This window comes from Jaculus jaculus, chromosome 12 (assembly GCF_020740685.1).
Source record: "Jaculus jaculus isolate mJacJac1 chromosome 12, mJacJac1.mat.Y.cur, whole genome shotgun sequence".
NCBI classification, from domain to species: domain Eukaryota; kingdom Metazoa; phylum Chordata; class Mammalia; order Rodentia; family Dipodidae; genus Jaculus; species Jaculus jaculus.
In genome coordinates this window covers 11,921,096-11,945,883 of record NC_059113.1, presented here as the reverse complement: position 1 = coordinate 11,945,883, position 24,788 = coordinate 11,921,096, and the positions used below count along the sequence as shown (strand labels likewise).

The window sequence follows — 24,788 nt, the reverse complement described above, 5'->3', positions numbered from 1 at the left end:
TCGTCTCGGGCAACTGTTTATTTTGTTTACGATAAAAGATGGACACTGGGCGCAGGCAGCTGGCCAAGGTCCCCGTGACGTCATTGGGCTTGTGACGCCACCGACAGCGATGGCTGCGGCGCGGAGCACCCTACAGGCGGGATGACGTCACCGTCCCAACCCGCGCGGACAAGTGCGGGCTGGACGAATTGGCAGAGTGGGTCACACATGTCCCCAGGATTGGAGAGCCCCGAAGAGGAGCGAGCGACCAGCCGCTAGAACCAGCGGGAGGTGTGTGGGCGGGGTGGTCCTCCAAAGCCTAGCCCGGCGCCCCGCCCCCTAACGGGCTGGGCCCGACCCCCGGTAACCGACACTGACCAGCCAATCAGAGCAGGCCGCGGTGACGCGCAACCAATCAGCGGCCGGGGCTCGCCGGGAGCTTCCGCGTTGGCGCTGGGCTGGGGGGAGTGGAGGTGGGCACGCGCGCCAGGGAGGAGGGGGCGGCGCGAAGGCGTCGTAGCCCACGCCAGCCCACGTCCCGGTCACCCAGCTCAGGGGTCTGTAGGGTCCCGGGCTTGCCACCTCCTGGGGGGGCCGGGGGGTGGGCCCGATGGCCTCGCAAGGCCTGGCGGAGGCGCTGGCTGCCGTGCTGGGGGGCAAGGGGCTGCCGGTGCAGGGCTGTGACTCGGAGCCGGCCGGACAGCCGCCGGTGCCCGCGCGGCTGCGGAAGAACGTCTGCTACGTGGTGCTGGCCGTGTTCCTCAACGAGCAGGTGAGCGTCCGGCCGCCGGCCCTCCGCCGGGCTCCGGAGCGCGCCGCCGGCGCCGGCGCCGGTGCCCACCGGTGGGCCACAGCGGCCGCTGCCCTGTGCGCCGCGCGTCCCAGTGTTGCAAAGCATTCTTACACTTGCATCTGAGCCCAGCAGTGATCCCGGGAGCCCGAGGAAGAAACCAAAGCCCGCGGGTGGGGAGGGCACGCTTTTGTCTGCTCCACGGAGAGGCAGGCCTGGGGCAAGGATGCCACCTCTCCCCCCACCAGCTGGACACGGTGCCTAACACGCAGGGGACTTCTAAGACCTCCTCTAGTCCCACGGATGGTAATGGGGAGCTTCCACACGGGTCTCCGACACCCTGAGAGCTTTTTTCTTCTCTATCTCTCTCTCTCTCTCTTTTTGGGGGGGTGACTTGCTCATCTCTTTACAAGTCTGTGTAACCACAAGAGGCTAGAACCGTGGGGGAGGAAACAGAGTGCCATTTTCAAAGGTCTGAGTAGGAACTGGCCACAGTTGGTAAGCCTCACGGGCAGCATGAGCTACCCTGTATCAGAGACACAATCAGTATAGGACCGTGGCAGCGCTGATCCCGGGCCCTCATCCCCAGACCCTAGGCAGCTCCCAGAGCCCCTTCCTTTCCTGCGAAGGAAATCCTTCTGCATGCGGAGGGATGAATGATTACAGAGAGGAGGCAGGCACAGCCCCAGCCACACCGGTATCTCATAGTTCTGAAGATGTCCTCCAGCCAGGGGGCCCCGGACCACCACTTTTGAAACTAAACCCGGGGCAGGCGGAGGCTGCTGCTCTTCTGCGGACCGGCCCTGTGGGATGAAGGTTCTCTCACTCCCCCCCCCCCCCCCGCGCCCCGCAGGACGAGGTGTTAATGATCCAGGAGGCCAAGAGGGAGTGCCGAGGGACGTGGTACCTCCCCGCGGGGCGAATGGAGCCGGAGGAGACCATCGTGGAGGCCATGCAGCGGGAGGTGAAGGAGGAGGCTGGACTCCTTTGTGAGCCCGTGACACTGCTGTCAGTGGAGGAACGGGGAGCCTCCTGGGTCCGCTTTGTGTTCCTTGCTCGCCCAACAGGTACAGCCCCACTGGGTGGCCTGTGAGCAGTGGCCCACTGCCGCCTTTTCCCCTAGTTTATTTAGTGGCGACGGAAGTCCCTCAACAGCCAGCCCTACTGTGTCTGTTACAAGTCTGATGTTGACCTATTGCAGCCTCCGAGACTTTGGGGTCTCTCCGTGGGTCAGGCTGGGGGTCCTAGGCTTTCATTACTCTGCCAAGCCCAACACGTCTCGTAACACGCACCATTCACCTGTTCTCCCAAATCTGTCTCCCCTAGGCGGAGTTCTTAAAACCTCCAAAGACGCCGATGCAGAGTCTCTGCAGGCTGGCTGGTACCCACGGCTTTCCCTGCCCACTCCGCTTCGAGCCCATGACGTCTTTCACCTGGTAGAGCTAGGCGCCCAGTACTGCCAGCAAGCCACGCATCCTCACATTCTGCCTCAGGAGCTTCCTTGCAGTATGGTCTGCCAGAGGCTGGTGGCCACCTTTACCAGTGTCCAGACAGTATGGGTACTGGTGGGCACAATGGGGACGCCTCACTTGCCCATCACTGCCTGTGGCTTCACACCCATGGAGCAGAGGGGTGGCATCAAGGTGGCTGTCCTGCGGCTGTTGCAGGAATGCCTGATCCTGCACAATTTGTCAGTGGAGACCAAGGGATTGCTTGGACTACAGCATCTGGGCAGAGACCACGTAGATGGCATCTGCCTGAATCTGTTAGTGGCGGTGGCCTTTAGGAACCCAGGAATCCAGGACGAGCCCCCAAAAGTTCGGGGTGAGAACTACTTTTGGTGGAAGGTGATAGGGGAAGACCTACAAAAGCAGCTCCTACACAGACTCCAAGAGACCTCTGTTGTCCCAGTGAACAGATAGAAAATGAGCCAGAAATGACTGGCCACTGAGCAGCCTCCCTTCCTCCGAGGCAGGCAGGTTGGGAGTCAGGAACCTCCTTGTACTGGGTGAAGGGTCCTATTGCACCAAAAGGCACAGTGCCTTCAAGTGCTCAAGGACCCAATGGTCCTGGGGGTACATGGATGCTGTTAAGAGAGTGGGGGGCTTTCTGAGTCCCAGATGGCATATTGTCATTTCTGTTCCCACCTTGGTGATGGCTGCATGCTAATCCTTTTGGGCACTTAAATTTGGAGGGAGGCATGCCCTTCCAGGCAGGGACCCCATCACTGAGTAAACAAGTGTTGCTTGCTTTGTCTTCCTACTTAAATGTCTCCGTGGCGACAGTGTGGGGGTTGGTTGTCCAAAAGCGCCACTTCCCTGCCCCACCCACTGCCACCCAGGCCTTTCCCTGACAGTAGGCGCACTTGCCCTAAACAGGGCTGTAGGGCTGCTGGGGGCAGGCAGTTCCTGCTATCCACCTCAGCCCTTCATCTCTCCAAGGCTCTCTCCAGCTCTCCTGTCCTGCTGGGGAGGGATGGAACTGGGAGGTGACCCCCACCCCTAATGAAAACACACCTCAGACCTCTCCAGGTGCTGAGCGCTGAGCACTGGAGAAGCTACATCTGGGACATTTCTCCTTGAGCTTCCTGGGCCTTGATCCCCACTGGCCCGCTGTCCTGCCCGGCTACTTTTACAGTTTCAGCCCAGCTCTGCTGTATCCTTTCCTCGGTTCCCTCAGCCCAGTGCAGTCCTGGAAAGGTTTTTACTTGATTTTTTTTTTTTTTTCTGAGACAAGATTTCCCTATGTAGATCAGGCTGATCTTGAACTGGCTGCGATCTTCCTGCCTCTGCCTCTCAATATTCACCATCTAGACATGCCGGGCTCTCTTATTTTCACCCAGTAAAAAAACCTTTAAGGGAGAGCTGGGTGTGGTGGCACACGCCTTTAATCCCAGCACTCCGGAGGCAGAGGTAGGAGGATCACTGTGAGTTTGAGGCCACCCTGAGATTGCATAGTGAATTCCAGGGCAGCCGGGGCTAGAGGAGACCCTACCTCGAAAACAACAACAAAAAAAGGACTTTAGGGCTGGAGAGATGGCTTAGCGGTTAAGCGCTTGCCTGTGAAGCCTAAGGACCCCGGTTCGAGGCTCGGTTCCCCAGGTCCCACGTTAGCCAGATGCACAAGGGGGCGCACGCGTCTGGAGTTCGTTTGCAGTGGCTGGAGGCCCTGGCGCGCTCGTTCTCAGTCTCTCTCTCTCTCTCTGTCTCTTTCTCTCTCTCTGTCACTCTCAAATAAATAAATAAAAAATGAACAAAAAAATTTAAAAAAAAAAAAAGGACTTTAAGTGAAACCCAGTGGCAGTGGTATAAAGAAAAATGTGGCTGCTAATCACCACATCCAAGGGAGAGTTTAGAAAGGAAACACATAATGAATGTTGCTTCTCAAAAGGTACTGGATGACACTGTAGCCTGAGGAGCCAGGACAAAAAGCTCACTGGCCCTTCCCCACCCCTCCTGCCTCTTTTGGACACCATCTTGTTTCTCTGGCCTTTGGAGGGAGGAAGGAAACCTTGGCCTTTCTGAGAATACATCTTCCAAATGATGAACTAAATCTTTTTCTTTTTCTTTTTCTTTTTTGGTGGTGCTGGGTATTGAATCAGGGCCTCACCAAGGCCTCACTCATACTAGCCAAGAACTCTTAACCACTGGTCTCAATTGGAACCAAACCTTTTAATTCTGTTCAGTCAGTGTTCCAGTGGGAACACTCAGTCTCTTCCTACTCAGAGGGGCAGTGATATTCACTCTCACTCTTTAGCCTCGGTTTTACATACTAGAACCACCCAGAGGACTTCCAGACCTCTGCCATCCTCTAATACTGTTGGAGGGGGCTGGGCACGGGCATTTAAGAAAAAAAATGAACATCCCAGGTTTTTCAACTGAGAGGCCTGCTCCAAGTTCTCATTTTCCTGCCCCTGCGGTACCCTTGGTGACTCCTGGGGGCATCTCTTTACTTCCTCATACATCTTTTCTCGACAGTGCTGGGGGCCAGGTATGATGGTCCTCAGGAAATGGAGACAGGAAGGTTGTACCTCAAAACAGGAACCTGTCTCAAAACACAGAAACAAGCAAGCAGACACACACACTAGCACCGACATTGAACTCGGGGCTTTGTGCGTGCTAAGCAAGCGCCCTGAGCTACATAGGCCCTCAGCCCCCTCACATCTAAGTTAAGTCTTAGTCCCACTGTTCAAGACTAAAAAGATCACACGGCGTAAACACAGGAAGAAGAGACTTGGATGCAGACACGACCACATGGCCTGGGCCCTCATGGTGGCTCCAAGGCTGGCAGACTGGCAGCCATAGGTGAGTGGAGTAGAAACACTGTAGCTTAGCCAAGAGCCTTGGTTCCTGGCAGGTGCCAAGGAATATCAGATTTGCACTGCCAGAGCCCGTCTTGTTTACCAACCCCTCTTCTCTAGTGCTGGGGAAAAAAAAATTGAGTTTGTCTTCCTTGGGGTAAAAGACAGGCCCGGAGTGGTAGAGACTCCCCAAGCAGAGAACAGGCAGGCTGGACAACAGAGTCACCGTGTCACGCAATCACACTGTTTATTGCTGTGCTGTCTGGGAAGACACCGTGAAAATCCCAAAGTGCGTGATTAGAGGCAGAAGGTCTGTCACACCCAGACCCTCGCCCATCTTAACGAGTCTGAGAATAGAGACTCAATCTTCCCGCCGAGAGCCGCTCCTTGCCCACCCCAGCACTCTTGTGCACGCACACACGCGCACGCACACGTGTGTGCATGATGCTTTGGAGCGCCAGAAAAGTTCTCCCCCGCCAGAAGGAATGCGGGAGAGGTAGAGGTCACCGAGTTTCCTCCTCTTTCATGTCACCTCTTGGCAACCCGTGCCCGGCTTCTAGAAGCGGCATGGGCAGGAAAAGGAAGCGAAAGGGGCTCTGGCCTGCTCCTCCTTGCCCAGGAGCTAAGCCCGCGCTACAGTCCTGCTGTGAGGTAATGCCTGGCGCCGCCCGTGTGTTCTTGCAGGTCGAGACAGATTCAGGCCGGGTGGGGTGGCGGCTCCAGCCACAGAGGGCACCCGGAGAACAACACCAGTGCCAGTTAGCTGTGCCTCAGCTGCTCCCTGCAGGCATTAGGGGTCTGGAGTCAGGGGGTACCTTACTCTGCTTGTGCCCCCAGCTCCTGCGCTCCCCCATTGGGAGCCCTGGGTGCTAGGCAGGATTTGGAGGGCAGGGCCCACCTCCCTTGGTCGCTGACCTCTCTGCCCAGGTGTTATGGACCTGCTGAGACGGGTTCGGAAGGCGCCAGAGAGGAACCAGCTGGAGCTGAAGCCTGGCATCCGACTCCAAGGCCCTCACCCGCCCCGGCTGCAGCTGCGCCAAGGTTCTCGTTAGCAGCTGCCCCCGCCTGGGCGCGGAGCATGCTTTGGGCATTTGCCATGAGGTGGTTGGGAATTTTGCAACAGTCTCCAGGAGGGCAGAGGAGGAGAGGGGCTTCCCCTCAGTCTCCTTCGCTGCTCTTTCACCAGGGAGGCCGGAAAGAAACCTGTTGTGTCTCAGCAGCTTCCATGGTACCTAAAGTGCCACAGGCAAGGCTCCCAGGCCCTCGCGCTCTGGCCCGGGTCAGCCTCAGAGCCAACAACTGCTTCCTATTGCTTCTGCTGTTGTCCCAAGTTGTGGCCTTAGTCAAACATGGACAGTATGGGGAGGGTCACATAATACACGAGGGTCAGCGGACAGTGCTTGCTGGCCATCTCCCCAGCTGCTCCAAGAAGGTCCCCAAAGACAGCATGTTGTCTGGGAAGCCAGCTCCTGGCTCCTCAGGCCCTCTCTGAAACCCAGGGTTCTGTGGTCAGCAAGGTCAAGGTCTGCTGCGGTCAGCCCAGGAGCCGAAGCCCTCAGCGTGGAGGAGAGGGTGGCAGCAGGGCCAGGCAGGAGGCAGCCCGTGGGCAGAGGTACGGACAGGAGTCTCCCCTGCTCGTCATCCTCCTGGCTCAGACTTGCCCTTCCGGGGGTGGAGAGAGGTTCAGGTGAGGAGCATGCGGAGGAAACTTGACAAAGGCGATGGCAGCCAGCTCCTTGCAGAACTCCTCCAGCACCACCACGCCCTGGAGGAGGGTCTGGTGGTCCAGTCTGAGGGGAGACAATAGGGGGCGAGGGGGTGGAGGGTGGCCTGAGTGGGAGTCAACAGGAGTATGGCTGGCGATAACAGCCATGTCCATAAAGACTGACCCAGCCGGGCGTGGTGGCGCACGCCTTTAATCCCAGAACTCGGGAGGCAGAGGTAGGAGGATCACCGTGAGTTCTAGGCCACCCTGAGACTCCATAGTGAATTCCAGGTCAGCCTGGGCTAAAGTGAGACCCTACCTCAAAAAAAAAATAAAAATAAAAATAAAAAAAAGATTGACCCAGTGGAGAAACAGCTCCCTGATCTGCAGCGCTTTCCCCCTTCCCAACCCAGGACACTCACTTCCCTCAGTGACTTACTGCTCTCCAGGGACCTGGCCCATCAGCTGCTTGCGTACCAGAAGCAGTTTGCCCGGAAACTGGGACACCCTCTGAATCCTTTGCATTAAATCCCCGATCACCTAGAGTAGGGGCCAGAGAGAACTGAGATGGGGGTTCAGCCATATCCCCACAGGTGCCCCGGTCCTCCAGTCTCAACTGGCTGCTCTTCTGTTCTCTTCCTCCATGCCCCGACTCCCAGTTCTTACCCTGACAAGCACCGAGAACAGGCTCCTGCAGCCAGGAGCCAGGCTGATGTAGGGATCCAGGAGGTATTCATGGATATGGGGGTGGGGGAAGAGAGCGAGCCGGGACAGGACTGAGGTCACTTGTAGGTTCAAGCTATATGGCTGTAGGGAAGAAGATGGACAAGGCCAAGGGTTGGTTGGCAAGGGGAGGTGAGCATTTTTTTGCACTCCCCCAACAAGGCGCCTGGCTGGTGTGAACGTGTGCGGGGGTGGGAGACACGTGGTGTGTGTGTGTGTGTGTGTGTGTGTGTGTGTGTGTGTGTGTCATGGACTCCCTGGGGCTGAGGGCCAGAGCGTGTTAGGGCGTGTGGAGAATAGGCGAGACAGGGCTTCCTGCCTGGGGAAAGGTGTGGTGGTGGTGGGGGCAATGGAGCTAAGGAACCAAAGTGGGGCCCACCACTATGGCCCAAGCCCCTGCTCTCTTGAAGGAGTCCAGGGGCCCAGCCCTGAGTGCTCCTGGTCCTAGTCCTGTTGGCTACCTGATCCAAAATCCGGGCCATGCGGTCAAAGAGCACTTGGAGGAAGTGGCCCTCAAAGAAAGGCCGTTCAGGTTCGTTGGGGTCCAAGGGCGCAGGGCCTACGGGCCAGCCCCACGGGGAGACCCGGGAACTGCACTCCTGAAACTAAAGCAGAGCCATCTGAGAAAGTAGGCCCACTGGCGGAGGGATCCCACACAAGAGGAGTGGGCGGAAGGCTTGGGATGGTGCCAGCAGGCCCACAAAGCAGTTTTCCTTCAGGGCCTGGAATAGCAGGGGAGTCGCAGGGCTGCCACTCACCAGTCCGTAGGCATCGTGGACATACGTGTCATATCCGGTCTCCTCCAGGAAGGCTGACGTCTTGGCTTCCTCGGGGACCAGGCAGAGGAAGCTAAGAGACAGGGGCCTCAGTGGGGGGCGGGGGGCGCTTCCCTAGGCTCCCCCAACAATCCACGGCTTGATGGGCCCCCAAGAACCCAGAGCACAACTCAGGTGTCTCTGGAGGCCCAACCTTCTCCCGCACCTGTTCACGATCTCCGTCACGGCTGTTCTGCCGTCAGAACCTGGGGCTGGAGCTCGGTGAGGCTTTGCGCAGGGCTGAAGCCCAGAATCCAGGAAGCCATCGGTGAAGTAGGGGTCTTCCTCCAGATCCCTGCCAGCGGAGCGCGCGGGCACACGTCAGCGCACGCGTGCAAGGATGGTGCGCCCAGGCTGGGTCCTGCAAAGACCCCGCCCCTCCCCCGCCCCAGGGTCACTTACAGGGTGTCCTCATAGCTCTCAGGCTCCGGCGAGCCCCGGGCCACATACAGGCGGCCCTCAAGGTGGCACAGGACCAGGCTCCGGATGACCCGCTCGTGCGGCTTCTGGAGCAGTTCCTCAAATAGCCGCAGCGTGGCGATGCTGATCTGCAGTGGGAGAAGTCAGCAGGGCGCGCCCTCCCAGCTTCTCAAACCCTGCAAACCTAGAAAGGCCTCTCAGGTGAGGTGTCCCTTCCCCCGGTTAGGGGCCGAGGTGGCAGGTATCAGGTGTGTGCGGGGTGAGGCTGGCCCAGGAAGAAGGAAGTCTGAAAGGTCCCCTGTTCCACTTCTCAGTTGATGTGTCATCCCTGGCAAACCCGTTGGCTTCTCCGCGCCTCTGTTTCTATCATATAAATGGGCCTGCCTCACAGGGTGCTTAGGCATGCAACAAGCCAAATGACTGGAAAAGCGGGGTTTGCACAATACAAAGCACCATACGGAGTATGCACCCGCGGAGAATAACCGTGATAAGATCAGATCAGAACAGTTTGGCTCTCAGTCGCCTTGTCACTGCTTTGGGGGGGGGGGGGGCTGAAAGTCTCAGAAGTAGAGCCACCGGGGCCAGCTAGTGCGAGCAAGACGGGGTGCTCTGTGATGGTGGTGAGACAAGGCGCGGTGAGCGCCCCTCGGCCTTACCTCATCAGAGAGATGGTCACAGTGCCCTATGAGGCGCGCTCCTAGGGTGCGGGAGCTGTCCTCCAGGACCGCAGGCTGCCGGTCGGCGCCCAGGAGAAAGGCCACGGCCTCCTGGAGCAGCCCAGGGGAGTGCAGCTGGCGCAGCATGGCTGTCAGCAGGGCAGTGGAAGTCAGGATGCTCTGCTCGGACCTGTGGGAAGAGGGCACCCCGGCCAGGCCAGGGAGAAAACACAGGACTGGTGGGTGAGTGGACCTGGGGCTGCGGGACCCTTTCCCGCTTTCCTTACATCTTTGGCTAACATTATCTTTAGCCACCTCCCCATCCTTCCTGATGTTCTGAAGTTTAGGGTGGGAGGCTGTCCTTCAGCCCAAGAGGTTTGGCGCCATGTGCATGTTACCCAGTGGAGGGCACAGATACATCTCTGGCTAGGGAGGCCCCAGTCCTTTGGCGTAGGAAGGGGCCTAGTCGGGTGGACTGGATTCAGACGAGGGTCAAGGACGAGGGAACCAGACAGGCACTTACACATGGAGGAGCTGAGGCTGCAGAGTCTCCACAAACAGCTTCTCGGCCACAGCCTTCGCCAAGGCTTCCGCAACCACCTAGGAGCCAGAAAGATGTCTTCTTGTGTTCATAACCCCTCACAGTCACCCCCAAGAGTTCACTGTGTCTTCGCACAGCCCCAGATATATCAGAAGGCCCTGGTTAACTGGGGCCAAGCTGTCTTCAGGGCCTAGGCCACCATGCATCAGCTCCACTCTGTCCTTGAGATGAGACGGCCAAGGAGCCATGAGAGAGCCCTGGCTGCCCCTAGTTCACCTTGTGTGCCTCTGTGATAAGGTGGTCGCAGTAATCAAACCAGCCCAGGAAGGCAGCCAGCGCCTCCTTGCCGGGGAAGGATGCCTCATCGGACGGGGCACTGGGTAACCTAGAAGAAAGGGAGGCAGACGTCTGAAGGACTAGAGGAAAGCGTCAAGGCCCGCCTCAAGGACCTCTGGGAGCTGGTCCTCTCTCTCTTATCGAGAACCTCTGTTGCTGGGGTCTGTTCCACTGTAGGCTTTGTGGTCAGACTGGGAGGCTGGGAAGGGCCCTGGGGACTGGCTATCAGTTCAGGAAGAAGGTGACCAGCAGGATTCCCTATCTTCTATAGGTACCAGCCCCCTGAAGATGCTTCCCAGCCTTCCCTGGCCCACAACCCACCTCCAGCTGATGCCTTCTAAAGCAGCAATGTCTGCGGGGTCGAGGAAGGCAGGCATGGACCGGTACAGCTGGCAGAGGTATTCGGCGATCACCACACAACAGGAGCTGCTCTGTGCCAGGTAGGTGGCAGCTGCCGGGGAGGCCACACTTACCAGTAGCAGCAGGTTCTCCTGGGACTTCAGGGCCACCCGACTCTTCTAAGGAGTGAGATGACATTAGGTAGGGCACATATGCCAAGCCCCCAGTCCCCTCCCAGCAGCTGTACCCCCACCATCTCTGCAGCCAGACCTTGCTCTTGCACAGCCCCAGCAGGGAGGTGATGAGGTTGCTCTCCGCTGGCCCACCAGGCCCCTCGGACTCAGCAGGCAGGCAGCTGTTCAAAGCTGGGGGCCCACAGTGCTCCCCATCAGGAGCACTGTTGTGGGGACGGTCCTTGTCCCTGTGGCTGGCTGTGTCTTTAGGCAGAGCAGTGTAGTCTCTAGATGCCTTCTTCCTGCTGCCAATCTTTTTACCCTGCAGAGGATGGGATGAAGCCAGGCATGGTGGTGCACGCCTTTAATCCCAGCACTCGGGAGGCAGAGGTAGGAGGATCGCTGTGAGTTCGAGGCCACCCTGAGACTACATAGTGAACTCCAGGTCAGCCTGGGCTAGAGCGAGACCCTACCTTGAAAAACTGGAAAGAAGAAGTAGAGGAGGAGGAGGAGAAGGAGAAGAAAATGAGATGAGGCCAAGGTCATAGTGGAAATCATTCTGTCCCATGGGTGCTCCCTTAAAGTTCAGATAAGGAAGGGCGTGGTGGTACACTCCTATAATTCCAGCACTCAGGAGGCTGAGGCAAGAGGATTAGGAGTTAAAGGCCAGCCTGAGATACATAGTGAGATGCTCTCCTGCATGCTTAGTACGTGTGTTAATGTATGTATGTACACATATATATTTTTTAATTTTTTTGCTCATTTTTATTTATTTATTTGAGAGTGACTGAGAGAGAGAGAGAGAAAGAGAAAGAGGCAGATAGAAAGAGAGAAGGAATGGGCACGCCAGGGCTCCAGCCACTGCAAACGAATTCCAGACACGTGCGCCCCCTCATGCATCTGGTTAATGTGGGTCCTGGGGAATCGAGCCTCGAACCGGGGTCCTTAGGCTTCACAGGCAAGCGCTTAACCACTAAGCCATCTCTCCAGCCCTATACATATATTTTAATCTATCTATTGATATATATGTGTGTGTGTGTATATATATATATATATATATATATATATATATATATATATATATATATATATATATATATATATATATATCAAGATCCTGTCTTAAAAAGCCAAAAAAGCCAGGTGTGGTGGTGTACTCTTTTAATCCTAGCACTTGAGAGGCAGAGGTCAGAGGAACACTGTGAGTTTGAACCCAACCTGGGACTACAAGCAAGTTCCAGGTCAGCTTGGGCTAGAGTGAGACCCCACCCCCAAGAAAACAAAACGAAAACCAAACCAAAAAAGTGCAGGGCTGAAAGAAGACAGGGCCTCAGTCTGCAGCACCCATGGGCACGTGCCCTCTCCTGCCTCCACAACAGGGCCGAGGGAGCTTGTGCCTGGGGTCCAGGCCCCGCCCATTCCACACACAAGCACTTACTTCTAGGATATGGGTGAGTAACTCCGGGTCCTGCTGGATCTTAGAGCAGAGGACAGTGGTGAGCTGTAACTCTTCCTTTTCTGGCAGGGACCCAGAGACTGTCCCACCAAGTCGAAGGAGTTTCTGGAAGGGGAACAGTACAGAGAACAAGGGAAATGGGAAGAAGAAGCGGGGTATGGATGCCCAGAGACCCCACGGCTCCCTGGCCCTCACCTGCACGGGCCTGTGGACGCTGAGGTAATGCAGCAGGGGATGCTGCACCTGGGCCAGGACCTTGCTGAAGAACTGGAACACCTGCTGCCGCATGCCCGGGGGGTACTGGGTCAGAGGAAGGGCATCCCGTCAGAGACGAAGCCACAGCCACCTGCCTGGACTTTCTTCCTTAGAGAGCCACAAGGCTCAAGTCCTCCTCAGTCATGGCCCAGGTTCCTCACCACAGTGAGACTGGCGTTCCACGTGCTCCCGGCCTCCTTCCCTGCCTTGGTTACTTCCACAACTGGGTCTCCATCTAGCCTGCCGTATCTACAGATTTTGTATCTGTGGAGTCAACCAGCCTCTCAGATCAAGAATATTCAAAACACAGGGCTGGAGAAATAGCTTAGGGGTTAAGGTGCTTGCCTGCAAAACCTAAGGATCCAGGTTTGATTCCCCTTTACCCACATAAGCCACATGCACAAGGCAACAGACATGCGTCTGGAGTTCGTTGGCAGTGGCTAGAGGCCCTGATGCTCCATTCTCTCTCTCTCTTTTAAGTGAATAAATAAAAATAAAAAGAGCCGGGCGTGGTGGTGCACGCCTTTAATCCCAGCACTTGTGAGACAGAGGTAGGAGGATCGCCATGAGTTCGAGGCCATCCTGAAACTACATAGTGAATTCCAAGTCAGCCTGGACTAGAATGAGATCCTACCTTGAAAAACCATAAATAAATAAATAAATAAACATTGAAAACATACAGACCTCTGTCTTGTCACCATTCTGTAACCAATGTAATACCACAAGTAGTTTCATAGTATTTACCTTGTATTAGGTATTACAAGTAACCTAGAAAAGATTTAAAGGTATAGGAGAATGTGTGTAGGTTATATGCAAATACAGTTATCTCTCGGTATCCATGGGGGATTGATTCTAGGACCCCATTTTATTTATTATTTATTCCTTTTTTTTTTAAGGTAGGGTCGCACTCTAGTCCAGGCTGACCAGAAACTCACTCTGTAGCCCCAGGCTCGTCTCAAATGCACAGTGATCCTCCTACTTCGGCCTCCCAAGTGCTGGGATTAAAGGCATGAGCCACCATGCCCACCTTTTTATTATTTATTCTTCGGGACACAATTTTTACTTTTTACTTTATTTTTGGAAGTAGGGTCTCACTCTAGCCCAAACCGACCTGGAACTCACCCTGATCCTCCTACCTCTGCCTCCTGAGTGCTGGAATTAAAGGCGTGCACCACCATGCCTGGCAGGACCCAATTTTATAAGGAGGAGCATTAGCATCCATGAATTTTAGATCTGAAGGGAGGTAGCGGGGTCCTGGGGCCAACCCCTCACGGATAACGAGGAGTGACTGTGGGTGACTATCCTGACCTCAATGTCCATCTTCTAAGACTCAGCCTGGCACATGACAGGTAGTCAGCTCATCTTTGCTGAGCGGGGAGGTGGGATGCTCCAAGTGACCCAGTCACAGTGCCTGCCTGGTTTGACTCCTTACGCGCATGTCAGGTTGGGAAGCAACACAGGCATAAAAGTGTAAAATAGGGGCCCTGGCTGGAGTGGAAAATTCCAGAAGCCCCAAGAGCCTGTGTACCAGTGTTGTCTAGTGTGCCCAGCTGCACGCGTACCTCGGCCTTGCCCAGCGTGCACAGGGTCTCCAGGATCTTGTGCTGTAGCAGGTATTCCAGACAGGGCCCAGCCTCGCCAGCGGCTGCCTGCTGCCTCTCCTCGTACACCAGGATGTCCAACATCTGCTTCAGCCGCCAGGGGATATCCGTTTTCTTGACCGGGGTGTTTTCATCTAATGGAGGTTCAGGACACAAGGATGGGAGGCATGAAGAGGGGCATCAGGGGTGAAAAACGACACCCTCTCATCCCAAGCCCAGAAGGAAGTCATGTCTGAGAGACGGGCTGAGGGCCACCCGGAAATGGAATTTTAACAGCTGATCGTTGTGTATCTGAAAAGACAGAAGTCTTTTGCAATGAGGTTCAAGACACAGCTTTCTGCCTGAGAGCATGTGCTGGCCCCAACATTTCATCCAGGGGTGGGAGGAACAGCATTTTCCCTGGTGCTGGGGGCGGGGGTGTCACAACCCGGGCCCAAAAGGGACATGTTTGAAGAGCTGCCTGTCTACGTCTACCCTGCTGGAGTGAGCGGGTGAGGGCTCAGGAGTCTATTGTATGATTTAGAAGTTTATTCTTTTTGGGGGGTGGTTTCGAGGGAGGGTCTTGCTGTAGCCCAGGCTGACCTGGAGTTCACTGTGGAGTCTCAGGGTGGCCTTGAACTCACGGCGATCCTCCTACCTCTGCCTCCCAAGTACTGGGATGAAAGGCATGTGCCACCACACCCAGCTTAGTTTATTCTTTTTTAAAACTATTTTTTTTTAGGATTTATTTTTATTTATTTATTAGAGACAGAGAGAGAGGGTGAAAGAGATAGAGAGCGAGAATGGGTGCGCCAGGGCTTCCAGCTACTGCAATCAAACTCCAGACGCAGGTGCCACCATGAGCATCTGGCTTACATGGGCCCTGGAGAATCGAACCTGGGTCCTTAGGCTTCGCAGGCATGCGCCTTAACCGCTAAGCCATCTCTCCAGCCCTAGAAGTTTATTCTAGCAGTTTCCTGCGTGACCATCTCCTGGGGCCTGTTCTTGTCTCTTTCCCATTCGTGGAAGGCAGTACCCTGTTTTCTACAAAGTGGAAATAATCCGTGCACTGGCCTTACTTGCTCCACCATGGTGAGGAGGAGGAGAAGGGAGAGAGGAGGAAAGAGGAGGAGCTGCTACCGCTGGTGGGGCTTTAGGAGTCAGCCTAGAGGGTGCAGTGTTTCTTTCCTGAGAGCTTTGCAACTGGCCTGGGAGCGCCCCCTAGCGTCCCTTTAAGGTATAGGTCCCTGAGAAAGGATGTCATCTTCCCAAGACCCTCCCATCATGAATATGCCCGTGCCCTTCCTCCTGCCAGCTCCCTCGTGGGGTCCCAGGCTGAAGAGAAGCCGGCCCACCTGTGCTCTCGATGTAGTAGTGTGTGATGCCTTTCCAGTGCTCCACGAAGGCCTGCAGCAGGTCAATGCTGGGCTCCCGCTGCAGAGAGAGCAGACGTGGCTTCAATGGGGGCTCCAGAAACTACAGGGCCACTGCCACCAGCCCTCGGGGAGCAGACAGCCGTGCGACTGCTCTGGTCCCTGGTCAGGTGTTGTGTAGCAAATTCCTCTGCATTGAAAGCAGTAAGCAACTATTGCCAGCTTTATCAAAAGCAGGTGGGACCACTCAAAAGAGACTCTTTAAATAGGACCTGCTGACATTCCCCCATAGAAGGGAGGGTATGGAAAAGGTCATCAGACCCCCACCTGAGATCTCAGGAGCCTCCTATGCCAACTGTCCGCACGAGGTCCCGTGACCTCATGGGAGCTAGAGTAGAGAGAGGGCGAGAGATCAAGGGACAGTAAGCTTCATTTAAGCAACTATGCGGATGTCACCCACAGTGGGAGGAGACTTCTGGACGTTATGGCTGCTTTGGGATGTGCAGGCTCTTAGTGGTAACCCCTCACCCTGCCTTGTAAGTAACCCCAATAAACTCATTGGTTCACCCCAAGTGGTTTTGGTGTAATGGCACTTTGGTCTGTCATCTGTGCCATATCCGGGGTGAACAGATGTGCGTTAGCATCTCCCCAGAGAAGAAGTTTCATGCAACGCCAGGTAAGCGCCAGGCCCAGAGGGGGACAGCTCACTCCCAGCTCTTCAAAGGGAGGAGGAACATTTCACTCCGAGACACAGCAGCATGGCCTCCATCTTGCTAAGGACCTCCTGGCACTCTTTCTCAGAGGACCCTCTCTCCTGCATGTTCCCATCCCACAGTCCCTGTCCCAGAGAAGAGTGCATGTTGGAAACAGACACAAGCATTTCCACCCAACCCGGTCAGGCTACAACAGGGGGCCTGCCAGGAGTACAGGGGTACCCAGAGGGAAAACACGCTGGAACAACATGACTGTCAAAGACAAAGCTTCCAGGTCCCTCTCCGTAGGCTGTCTAGGGGAGTTTAGGGTTAGGCCATAGCAGGCTGTTCAGCTGGAGGACAGCCCTGGTGTGATACAGAGGAAGTGCCTGGGTACACTGAGCGTTTCTTTCCTCTCAGGCCTCAGCCCGCACCCCGTCCTTACTGCTACGCTGCCTACCATGCCTATTGCCTGTGGGGGGAGTGGCTCAGCAAGCCCCCTCCACCTTCCATTCTCTAGCTGGAACTGGCCTTGAGCTGAGAATCTGAGAACTTCTCTATTCTTGCAGAGTAAATATTTGCAAGAGAAGGATGGGTCGTGAACAATCCCTATCCAAAGGTGTTCATTTTCATCTCTAGGTCTTAGTGTAAGGCATTCCCTGTCCCTGAGACTCTGTGCCCCTCTATTCTTTTCCTAGGTCCTGAGACATCCCAGTGAGGTCCAGTGTAGGGCCAGCATCCCTGTAAAGACCTTGCCTGGGCTCCTGCCTGCACATGCCTCTCCCTTCCTTAGTACTTGATGGTACCACATACTATCTTTTAAAAAATATATTTTTATTCATTTATTTGGCAGAGAAAGAGGGAGAGAGAGATCGAGAGAATGGGCATGCCAGGGCCTCCAGCCACTGCAAAGGAACTCCAGACCCGTGCGCCCCCTTGTGCATCTGGCTAACATGGGTCCTGGGGTATCGAACCTGGGTCGTTTGGCTTTGCAAGCAAATGCCTTAACTGCCAAGCCATCCCTCCAGCTCCTGAGCATCTTTTCATCATCCATTCAGTACACATCCTGTGAGTGCTTCCTAGGTGCGCGATGCCATGCTAAGCATGATCTAAGAACGAGTAAGCCTCTGTCCCCAGGAAATGTGCCTTAAGTCAGGCGTAGGGGTGCCCACCTTTAATTCCAGCACCCAAAAGGCAGAGGTAGGAGGATCACCATGAGTTTAAAATTGCACCAAGGGCTGGAGAGAATGGCTTAGTGGTTAAGGCACTTACCTGCAAAGCCAAAGGACCCAGGTTCAATTCCCCAGGACCCACATAATTCAGATAGGCACAAGGTGCACAATTCAGATGTGTATGCATCTGGAATTTGTTTGCAGAAGCTGGAGGCCCTGGCACACCCATACTCAGTCCCTCTCTCAAATAAAGTGTAACTTCTCCCTTTCTTTCTCGTCTTTGGAAACTGTTGGGACTCCTAAGCATGCTTGCCCGACACTCAGGGTTTGTCCCAGCTCCAAGCCCCTGATCCTGCAACCCTCCCTCTTTCCTTAGGGAACCACTCCTACCCTTGGGAGTCTCTTTCTATATTTTTCTTTTTCTTTCTTTTTTTTTTGGAGGTAGGATCTCACTTTAGTCCAGGCTGACCTGTAATTCACTATGTAGCCTCAGGATGACCTTGAATTCATTCATGAGGATCCTTCTACTTCTGCCTCCCGAGTGCTGGGATTAAAGGCATGCGCCACCACGCCTAGCTTATATTTTTCTTAATAAAGTCTACTTTTACCCTCCTTAAAAAACAAAAAGACTTAATAGGTTGGTATTGTATATATGTAAGTACAATGATTGAGATGGGGAGGTAATATGAGGGAGAATGGAATTTCAAAGGGGAAGGTGTCAGAGGGGAGGGAGGGAATTACCATGGGATATTTTTTTTTATAATCATGGAAAATGTTAATAAAAATTTAAAAATTAAAAAAAAACAAAAAGAAATCCGGTGTAGTGGCACACACCTTTACTGTTTTAATATTTGTTGGTTTTATTTGTATTTATTTGAGAGCAACAGATAGAGAGAAAGAGGCAGATAGGTAGAGAGAGAATGGGTAGACCAGGACCTCCAGCCACTGCAAACAAACTCCAAATGCATATGCCACCTTGTGCATTTGGCTTATGTGGGTATTAGGGAATTGAGCCTTGAACCGGGGCGCTTAGACTTCACAGACAAGTGCTTAACCGCTAAGCCATCTCAGCTCTTGGGAGGCAGAGGTAGGAGGATCCCTGTGAGTTCAAGGCCACCCTGAGGCTAATACTACATAGTGGATTCCAAGTCAGCCTGGGCTAGAGTGAAACAATACCTCAAAAAACCAAAAAAGAAAAAAAAAAAAAAAAAGAGGGAGTTCATTTGCAGTGTGGTGAGAGGCCCTGGTGTGCCCATACACACACACACATTCTGTCTCCTTGCAAATAAATAAAAAAAGAAAAAGCCATGAGGAAGTAGCAGGAGAGGTGACAAGGGACCTATCAAAAGAGGGGTCACTTCTAACAGATCTTTCCTGAGATCTGGCCAGAGAGCTTGAACTTGTCTTAGGTCAGATTTCAACAGTGCACATTCCCCACAGAAAGCACTGGGTAATAGTGCACTTGGGGAAGGTGAGGGAAGGAAGGTGCAGGCTGCCAAGGCCAAGGCCAGGAGCCTGGATTTTTCTTCTGTAAGGTCAATGCCACTTAAAAAAAAAAAAAACAAAACAAAAAAACTTTTTTTCTGATTTATTTATTTATTTATTAGAGACAGAGAGAGAGAGAGAATGGGTGCTCCAGTGCCTCTAACAACTGCAAACAAACTCCAGGCGCATGTGCCACCATGTGAATCTAGCTTATGTGGGACCTGGAGAATCAAACCTGGATCCTTAGATTTCGTAGGCAAATGCCTTAACTGCTAAGCCATCTCTCCAGCCCCAATGCCATCTTTTTTTTTTTTTTTTTTTTTTTTTTGAGAGCGACAGACACAGAAAGAAAGACAGATAGAGGGAGAGAGAGGGAATGGGCGCGCCAGGACTTCCAGCCTCTGCAAACAAACTCCAGATGCGTGCGCCCTCTTGTTCATCTGGCTAACGTGGGACCTGGGGAACCGAGCCTCAAACCGGGGTCCTTAGGCTTCACAGGCAAGCGCTTAACCGCTAAGCCATCTCTCCAGCCCCCCAATGCTATCTTAAAAAAAAAAATTTACGAGCAGAGAGAAAAATACAGAGAAGAGAGACAGAGAGAATGGGCATGCCAGGGTCTCCAGTGGCTGCAAACAAACTCCAGAAACATGTGCCACTTTGTGCATCTGGCTTACATCGATACTGGGGAATCAACTGATCATGGGGTCTGGAGGCTTCGCAGGCAAGCACCTTAACCACTCAGCCATCTCTCTAGCCAAATGCCACCCTCTGAGCAGCAGTTTGGGAAGATCCATCAGACAGTGTCATACAGGAGACAAAGGCAGAAATGTGCTTACAGGGTCAGGGCAAGAGAGTAAGGGACAATACTGAGTCAGAAGTTCTTGAATCACTCCCCACCCAGGCTGTAGGCAACCTTGTATTCTTTCAGAGTTAGTTGTAGGAGCAGAGACACTTCCAAAAGTGGCTCCACCCACAGACCTTCCAGATACCCCATCTATTGCCAGTGGCCTAACTGACCGTGTTTCATGCTATACTATAACTACAGGTGTTGCTAGACTGGGAACTCTCTGAGGGCCAGGGCTCTGTTTTCTATCTGCCCAGAGGGCCCTTTACCAACTCAAAGTGAACTTTTAAACATTCTTGTCATAGTTTCTTCTTGTGGTAAGTCCATAGCTGGGCCCATGGCCCAGTGATCTCCCAGTTTCTGTGATGGGGGCTCTCCTTGCCTCAAATTTCACCTCTCATCTCCTAAAACTGTGTGCTGACCTTCAACCAAAAAGAATATTCAGGGCTGGTGAGATGGCTCAGCACTTAGGGTGCTTGCCTGCAAAGCCAAAGGACCCAGGTTCGATTCCCCAACCCAAGTAAAGCCAGATTCAAAAAGTGGCATGTGTCTGGAGTTCATTTGCAGTGGATAAAGGCCCTGGGGTGCTCATTCTCTCCCTCCCATAATAAATAAATGAAAATAATTTTTTTTTAAAAAAGAATATTCTGGTATATACAGGTCCAGGGAGGCAGGACGGCCAGCACAGGTTAGTGGGGACTGTAATCTCTATCTGCATCTACTCTTAACACTAACAAACCAGACCAAAGAAACCAGGTCAAACAACTTGTCTAAAAGATAACATTAGGGGCTGGAGAGATGGCTTAACAGTTAAGGCTCTTACCTTCAAAATCTAACAACCTGAGTTCGATTCCCTAGTACCTACATAAAGCCAGATGCACAAAAAGGGAACATGCATCTGGAGTTTGTTTGCAGTGACTATAGGCCCTGGTGCATCCAATCTCTCTGTTTTGCTGTCTCTCTGCTTGCAAATAAATAAATAAAAATATTGTTTAACAAGACCAACAAAATGCTTTATAAGAAAAATAACTAAGCCGGGCAAGGTGGTACATGCCTTTAATCCCGCACTCAGGAAGCAGAGGTAGGGGGACTGCTGTGAGTTCAAGGCCACCCTGAGACTACATATTGAATTCCAGGTCAGCCTGGACTGGAGTGAAGCCCTACCTCGAAAATCCAAAATAAATAAATAAATATAACATTATTTTTAGAAACAGCCATTAGGATGCATTCCTATTCTATCTGGTTAGGAGGGGACAGGAAGGACCATTCTTCTGGGAGCACATGGGGCTTGGTGAGAGGCCTAAACCCCAGACATGAGGCAGAGCTGAAAAGAGGATTCCTACCGGGCATAAATTAAAACACTTCCGGGACATCATCTATACGTTGCACACCGAGGGTCACCTTAAAAAATATTTCCGGGCTGGAGAGATGGCTTAGCGGTTAAGCGTTTGCCTGTGAAGCCTGAGGACCTCGGTTTGAGGCTCGTTTCCCCAGGACCCACGTTAGCCAGATGCACAAGGGGGCGCATTCATCTGGAGTTCGTTTGCAGTGGCTGGAGGCCCTGGGGCGCCCATTCTCTCTTTCTCTCTCTTTCTGCCGCTCTCAAATAAAGAAATAAAAATAAAACAAATAAAAAAAATATTTCCATCCACTGGCTTTGATGCCTTAGCTGTCTACATTGGAAGGTTACAAAACTTACCCTTCAGCATCAAGGAATTTTATGGCCTGTCCATTCTTCCAACTCCTTGTAAATGGAGCTGTCCCCAGAGGTATAAATTAATTTGTCATATCACTTTCTAAGATGACAGCTGTTTTGACTCGGGGAACAGACCAGGAGGAGGAAGAAAAGGTCAGTTTGGTGCCCCAGGCCTTGGACCTCGGAGCGCAGCAGGCATGACTGGGCTGGGCTGGTGGGGGCATGCAGACAGTTCACTTTCCTTCACAAGTTTGCCCAAAGGCTGAGCCAGTTTTCATTAATAAAAATAAGCTGATTGGGGCCGGGTGTGGTGGCGCACGCCTTTAATCCCAGCACACGGGAGGCAGAGGTAGGAGGATCACTGAGAGTTCGAGGCCACTCTGAGACTACATAGTGAATTCCAGGTCAGCCTGAGCCAGAGTGAGACCCTACCTCGAAAAACAAAACAAAACAAAACAAAAATAAGCTGATTGGGGAAGAGGATGCTGAGAAAAGAAGGGGCGTGAAACCCTAGATTGTTTCTTCTGAGATAAATGGATATACTAAGCACATCAATTAGAAGATTGACTTATAGGGTTAGGCAAAAGAATTAACTTTCCCGACAGTTTCTTGCAAGGTTGTTTGAAAAAGAGAGGGGTACACCTTTGTCCTTGTGAAATTGTGCTCTGATCTTTCTGAGTGCGGTGAACCTCCCTGGGCTGCCAGGGGACCTGCCCTCAGAAAATGACCCAAACACAATTGACCGGTGTGAAAAACCAAAACATTTCCACACCCGTACCCTTCCCCTCCCAGACTGGCAGGCCTTTCTTTTGCCTATTACAAGGTCAGGTTCAATGGGGTGAGATTTCCCAAAGAGGCCAGCTTCCGGGCTCTCGACCACCCAAACCGGCACGTACTCTGCTCCCTTCCTGGGGACTTAGTCACTCAGGGCCGCACTTCCCAGGCCCAGGCCAAGAGGAAGGGCACCCGGCGCCCGTACCTGGCCTCGGAGCTGTCTGGAAGCTAAGAGGGGAAGAGAAGGCTGTTTTCAGCCCCACGTAAGGAGGACGGGAGGGAAGGTAAGGAGGAAGGAAGGTGGACGGGGATGGAGAAGGGGACGGGGGCTGATCCGGAGGAACAGCCGTGTGACAGCGAGCGTCTGGGAAGAGAAGAGTTAGGGGAACCGGAGAGGCTCCGGAACGCAGGAAATGTAAACAAGAAGCAATGTGGGGCACAGGATCAGGGGGTGGGGCGCAGGATCAGGGGAGAGGGGAGCAGGATCGGGGGAGAGGGGAGCAGGATCGGGGGAGAGGGGAGCAGGATCGGGGGTGGGGCGTAGGATCAGGGAGTGGGGCGCAGGATCAGAGTGAGGCGCAGGATCAGGGGGTGGAGCGCAGGATCAGGGGAGCGGGGCGCAGGATCAGGGGGTGGAGCGCAGGATCAGGAGAGAGGGGAGGAGAATGGGGGAGAGGGGAGCAGGATCGGGGGTGGGGCGTAGGAAATGGAAGTGGGGCGCAGGATCAGAGTGGGGCGCACGATCAGGGGACAGGGGCGCAGGATCAGGGGGTGGGGCGCAGGATCAGAGAAGTGGGGCGCTGCATCAAGGAAGCGGGGCGGTCAGGAGAGAGAGGATTCCGGAACCAGACGCGCCGGGGGAGACCCGACTGCAGGCCCGGAAGCGACACCCGGGCCCGGGGAGGAGCCCTGGCCCTGGGGCCCGCGCCCGCTCGCCCGCCCCCCGGCCCGCGCCCGCCCTTCCGGCTCGGCCCCGGGCTCACCGCCCCCACGGCCTCCTGCAGCAGCGCCCCGAGCCGGCTCAGCATGATGGCGGCCCGGCTCCGGCTCCGGCTCCGGCTCCCGGCCCGGCTCCGCGCGGCGGCGGCGGCGGCGGCGGTGCGGCGGTCGCGGAGGAGGCGGCCGAGCGGGCGGGAGGCGGGGCCGGGACCTGCGCTCCGCCCCGGCCGGCGGGCTGGGGGCGCGCCACGCGTGCTCGCGGCCGAGTCGGGAAGGAACCTGCCGGGGAGACGCCTTCCGCAGTTGTCCCTTGCCGCGGCACCGGGACTCTTCCAGGAGGCATCAGAGCTCCTCCCGGGTCCCTCCGGCCCCGGGCAACCCTGTGCGCCTGACCACGCGCGGCGTGCGGCGCTGCGGATGTGCGGGTCTCCTAAGATGGAATTTGGCCTGGCTCCTCCCCAGGCATGCTCTGTGTCGGTTTCGAGTTTAAACAGAATGCGTTAGGAATATTGGGTTAAATGAAGTTAGCATTCACTTGTTGCTTAGCACTTTTTTGTAAGTGGCTACTGGAAAATGTTCAGCCACATTTATGCGGCTCGTTTACACTGCGCAAGCATGTTTTAAGGGATGGATGGTAAGGAGCCCCAGGCTGGCCCCTTACACCTTTCCAGCCATGTGGAAGGGAGGAAGCTGGACGTGATGTCAAATAACCATAATCCCAGCACTCAGAAGGATCAAGAGTTCAAGGACAGCCTGGGTTACCTAGTGAGACCCTGCCTCAAACAAAGCAAGACAAAACAAAACAGAATTTCATCAAGTGCAGGACTTCCTGGAATGTCCATTGCTAGAGCCTTAGGAATGAGTCCTTTAGCTCCATTGCCATGGCCACCTTCAGCTATAGAGATGCTTCCCTGGGTCAGGGCTTACGTCTGTTTAAAATGTTATCTTTTTGCGTGTGTGGTATGTGTGGTGACGGTGGGTTACGCGCGTATGTGTGTGCGTGCATGCGTGCGTGTGTGTGTGTGTGTGTGTGTGTGTGTGTGTGTGTGGTGGTATACATGAGTATGTCCCTGCTCGGATGTGCTTGCGGACTTAGGAAGGCCAGAGGAAGACACCGGATACCTTTTCTCACGCATCCTCCCCTACTGTTTGTTCAACTGGGTATTTCTTTGAGATGAATCTCCAAACTTGTATCTGCTGCCACAGAACTGGGTTATAGGTGTGGATGGCCATGCCCAGCTGTTTAGTGGGTCCTGAGGAATCCAGTGAGGCCTTTCCCAGTGTTGGCCTTCATGCTTATGACAAGTGCTTGTACCCACTGAGCCATCTCCACAGCCCTTAAAATTTATTTCTGGGCCTGGAGAGATGGTTAAAAACAGTCAGAACCTGACTGCTGAGGTTCGATTCCCCAGTGCCCACGTGAAGGCAGATGCACAAGGTCTACATGTGTCTGGACTTCGTTTGCAGTAGCAGGAGGCACTGGTGTGCCCATACTGTCTCTCTCTCTCTCTCTCTCTCTCCTGTCTGTCTTTCTATCTCTTTCAAATATATATATATAATTTTTTGTTTTGTTTTGTTTTTCGAGGTAGGGTTTCACTCTAGTCCAGGCTGACCTGGAATTCACTATGTAGTCATGTAGTCTCAGGGTGGCCTTGAATTCATGGCGATCCTCCTACCTCTGCTTCCTGAGTGCTGGGATTAAAGGCATGCGCCACCACGCCTGGCTAAAAATATGCTTTTTTATA

At 54.1% G+C, this 24,788-nt stretch overlaps 2 protein-coding genes across 4 annotated transcripts; one reads left to right on the top strand and one right to left on the bottom strand.

Moving 5' to 3' along the window:
• Positions 1-207: 207 nt before the first annotated feature.
• On the top strand, positions 208-3,019 carry Nudt18 (nudix hydrolase 18). 2 transcript variants are annotated; one of them, XM_045131314.1, is made up of 3 exons: positions 208-270; positions 1,623-1,836; positions 2,096-3,019. In XM_045131314.1, the coding sequence occupies exons 2-3, from the start codon at positions 1,635-1,637 to the stop codon at positions 2,689-2,691; spliced, it is 798 nt and encodes a 265-aa protein (XP_044987249.1). In that variant the 5' UTR covers positions 208-270; positions 1,623-1,634; the 3' UTR covers positions 2,692-3,019. The 2 variants fall into 2 exon arrangements, with proteins under 2 accessions (XP_044987249.1, XP_004669737.2); XM_004669680.2 differs by lacking the exon at positions 208-270 and adding an exon at positions 576-751.
• Positions 3,020-5,291: 2,272 nt separating this feature from the next.
• On the bottom strand, positions 5,292-23,170 carry Fhip2b (FHF complex subunit HOOK interacting protein 2B). Of its 2 annotated transcripts, XM_045131529.1 has the most exons (17): positions 23,088-23,170; positions 15,424-15,502; positions 14,051-14,223; positions 12,429-12,533; positions 12,216-12,338; positions 10,875-11,099; positions 10,587-10,783; positions 10,206-10,314; positions 9,912-9,988; positions 9,389-9,578; positions 8,715-8,860; positions 8,479-8,607; positions 8,256-8,346; positions 7,959-8,102; positions 7,441-7,581; positions 7,214-7,314; positions 5,292-6,859 (listed from the first exon to the last, which is right to left on the bottom strand). In XM_045131529.1, exons 1-17 carry the CDS (start codon positions 23,130-23,132, stop codon positions 6,721-6,723), a joined length of 2,214 nt encoding a protein of 737 aa, XP_044987464.1. In that variant the 5' UTR covers positions 23,133-23,170; the 3' UTR covers positions 5,292-6,720. The 2 variants fall into 2 exon arrangements, with proteins under 2 accessions (XP_044987464.1, XP_044987465.1); XM_045131530.1 differs by lacking the exon at positions 15,424-15,502.
• Between the last annotated feature and the right edge of the window lie 1,618 nt (positions 23,171-24,788).

What these genes read in the sequence shown, in the direction of transcription:
- Nudt18 (XM_004669680.2), top strand. Translation starts at nt 590, where the DNA reads ATGGCCTCGCAAGGCCTGGCGGAGGCGCTGGCTGCCGTGCTGGGGGGC. An exon ending in CCGTGTTCCTCAACGAGCAG is followed by an intron (nt 752 to 1,622) that starts GTGAGCGTCCGG and finishes CGCGCCCCGCAG; the next exon opens with GACGAGGTGTTAATGATCCA. An exon ending in GTTCCTTGCTCGCCCAACAG is followed by an intron (nt 1,837 to 2,095) that starts GTACAGCCCCAC and finishes TGTCTCCCCTAG; the next exon opens with GCGGAGTTCTTAAAACCTCC.
- Fhip2b (XM_045131529.1), bottom strand. Translation starts at nt 23,132, where the DNA reads ATGCTGAGCCGGCTCGGGGCGCTGCTGCAGGAGGCCGTGGGGGCG. An exon ending in TGCAGGAGGCCGTGGGGGCG is followed by an intron (nt 15,503 to 23,087) that starts GTGAGCCCGGGG and finishes CTCTCTCTGCAG; the next exon opens with CGGGAGCCCAGCATTGACCT. An exon ending in GTGACCATCTCTCTGATGAG is followed by an intron (nt 8,861 to 9,388) that starts GTAAGGCCGAGG and finishes CTCCCACTGCAG; the next exon opens with ATCAGCATCGCCACGCTGCG.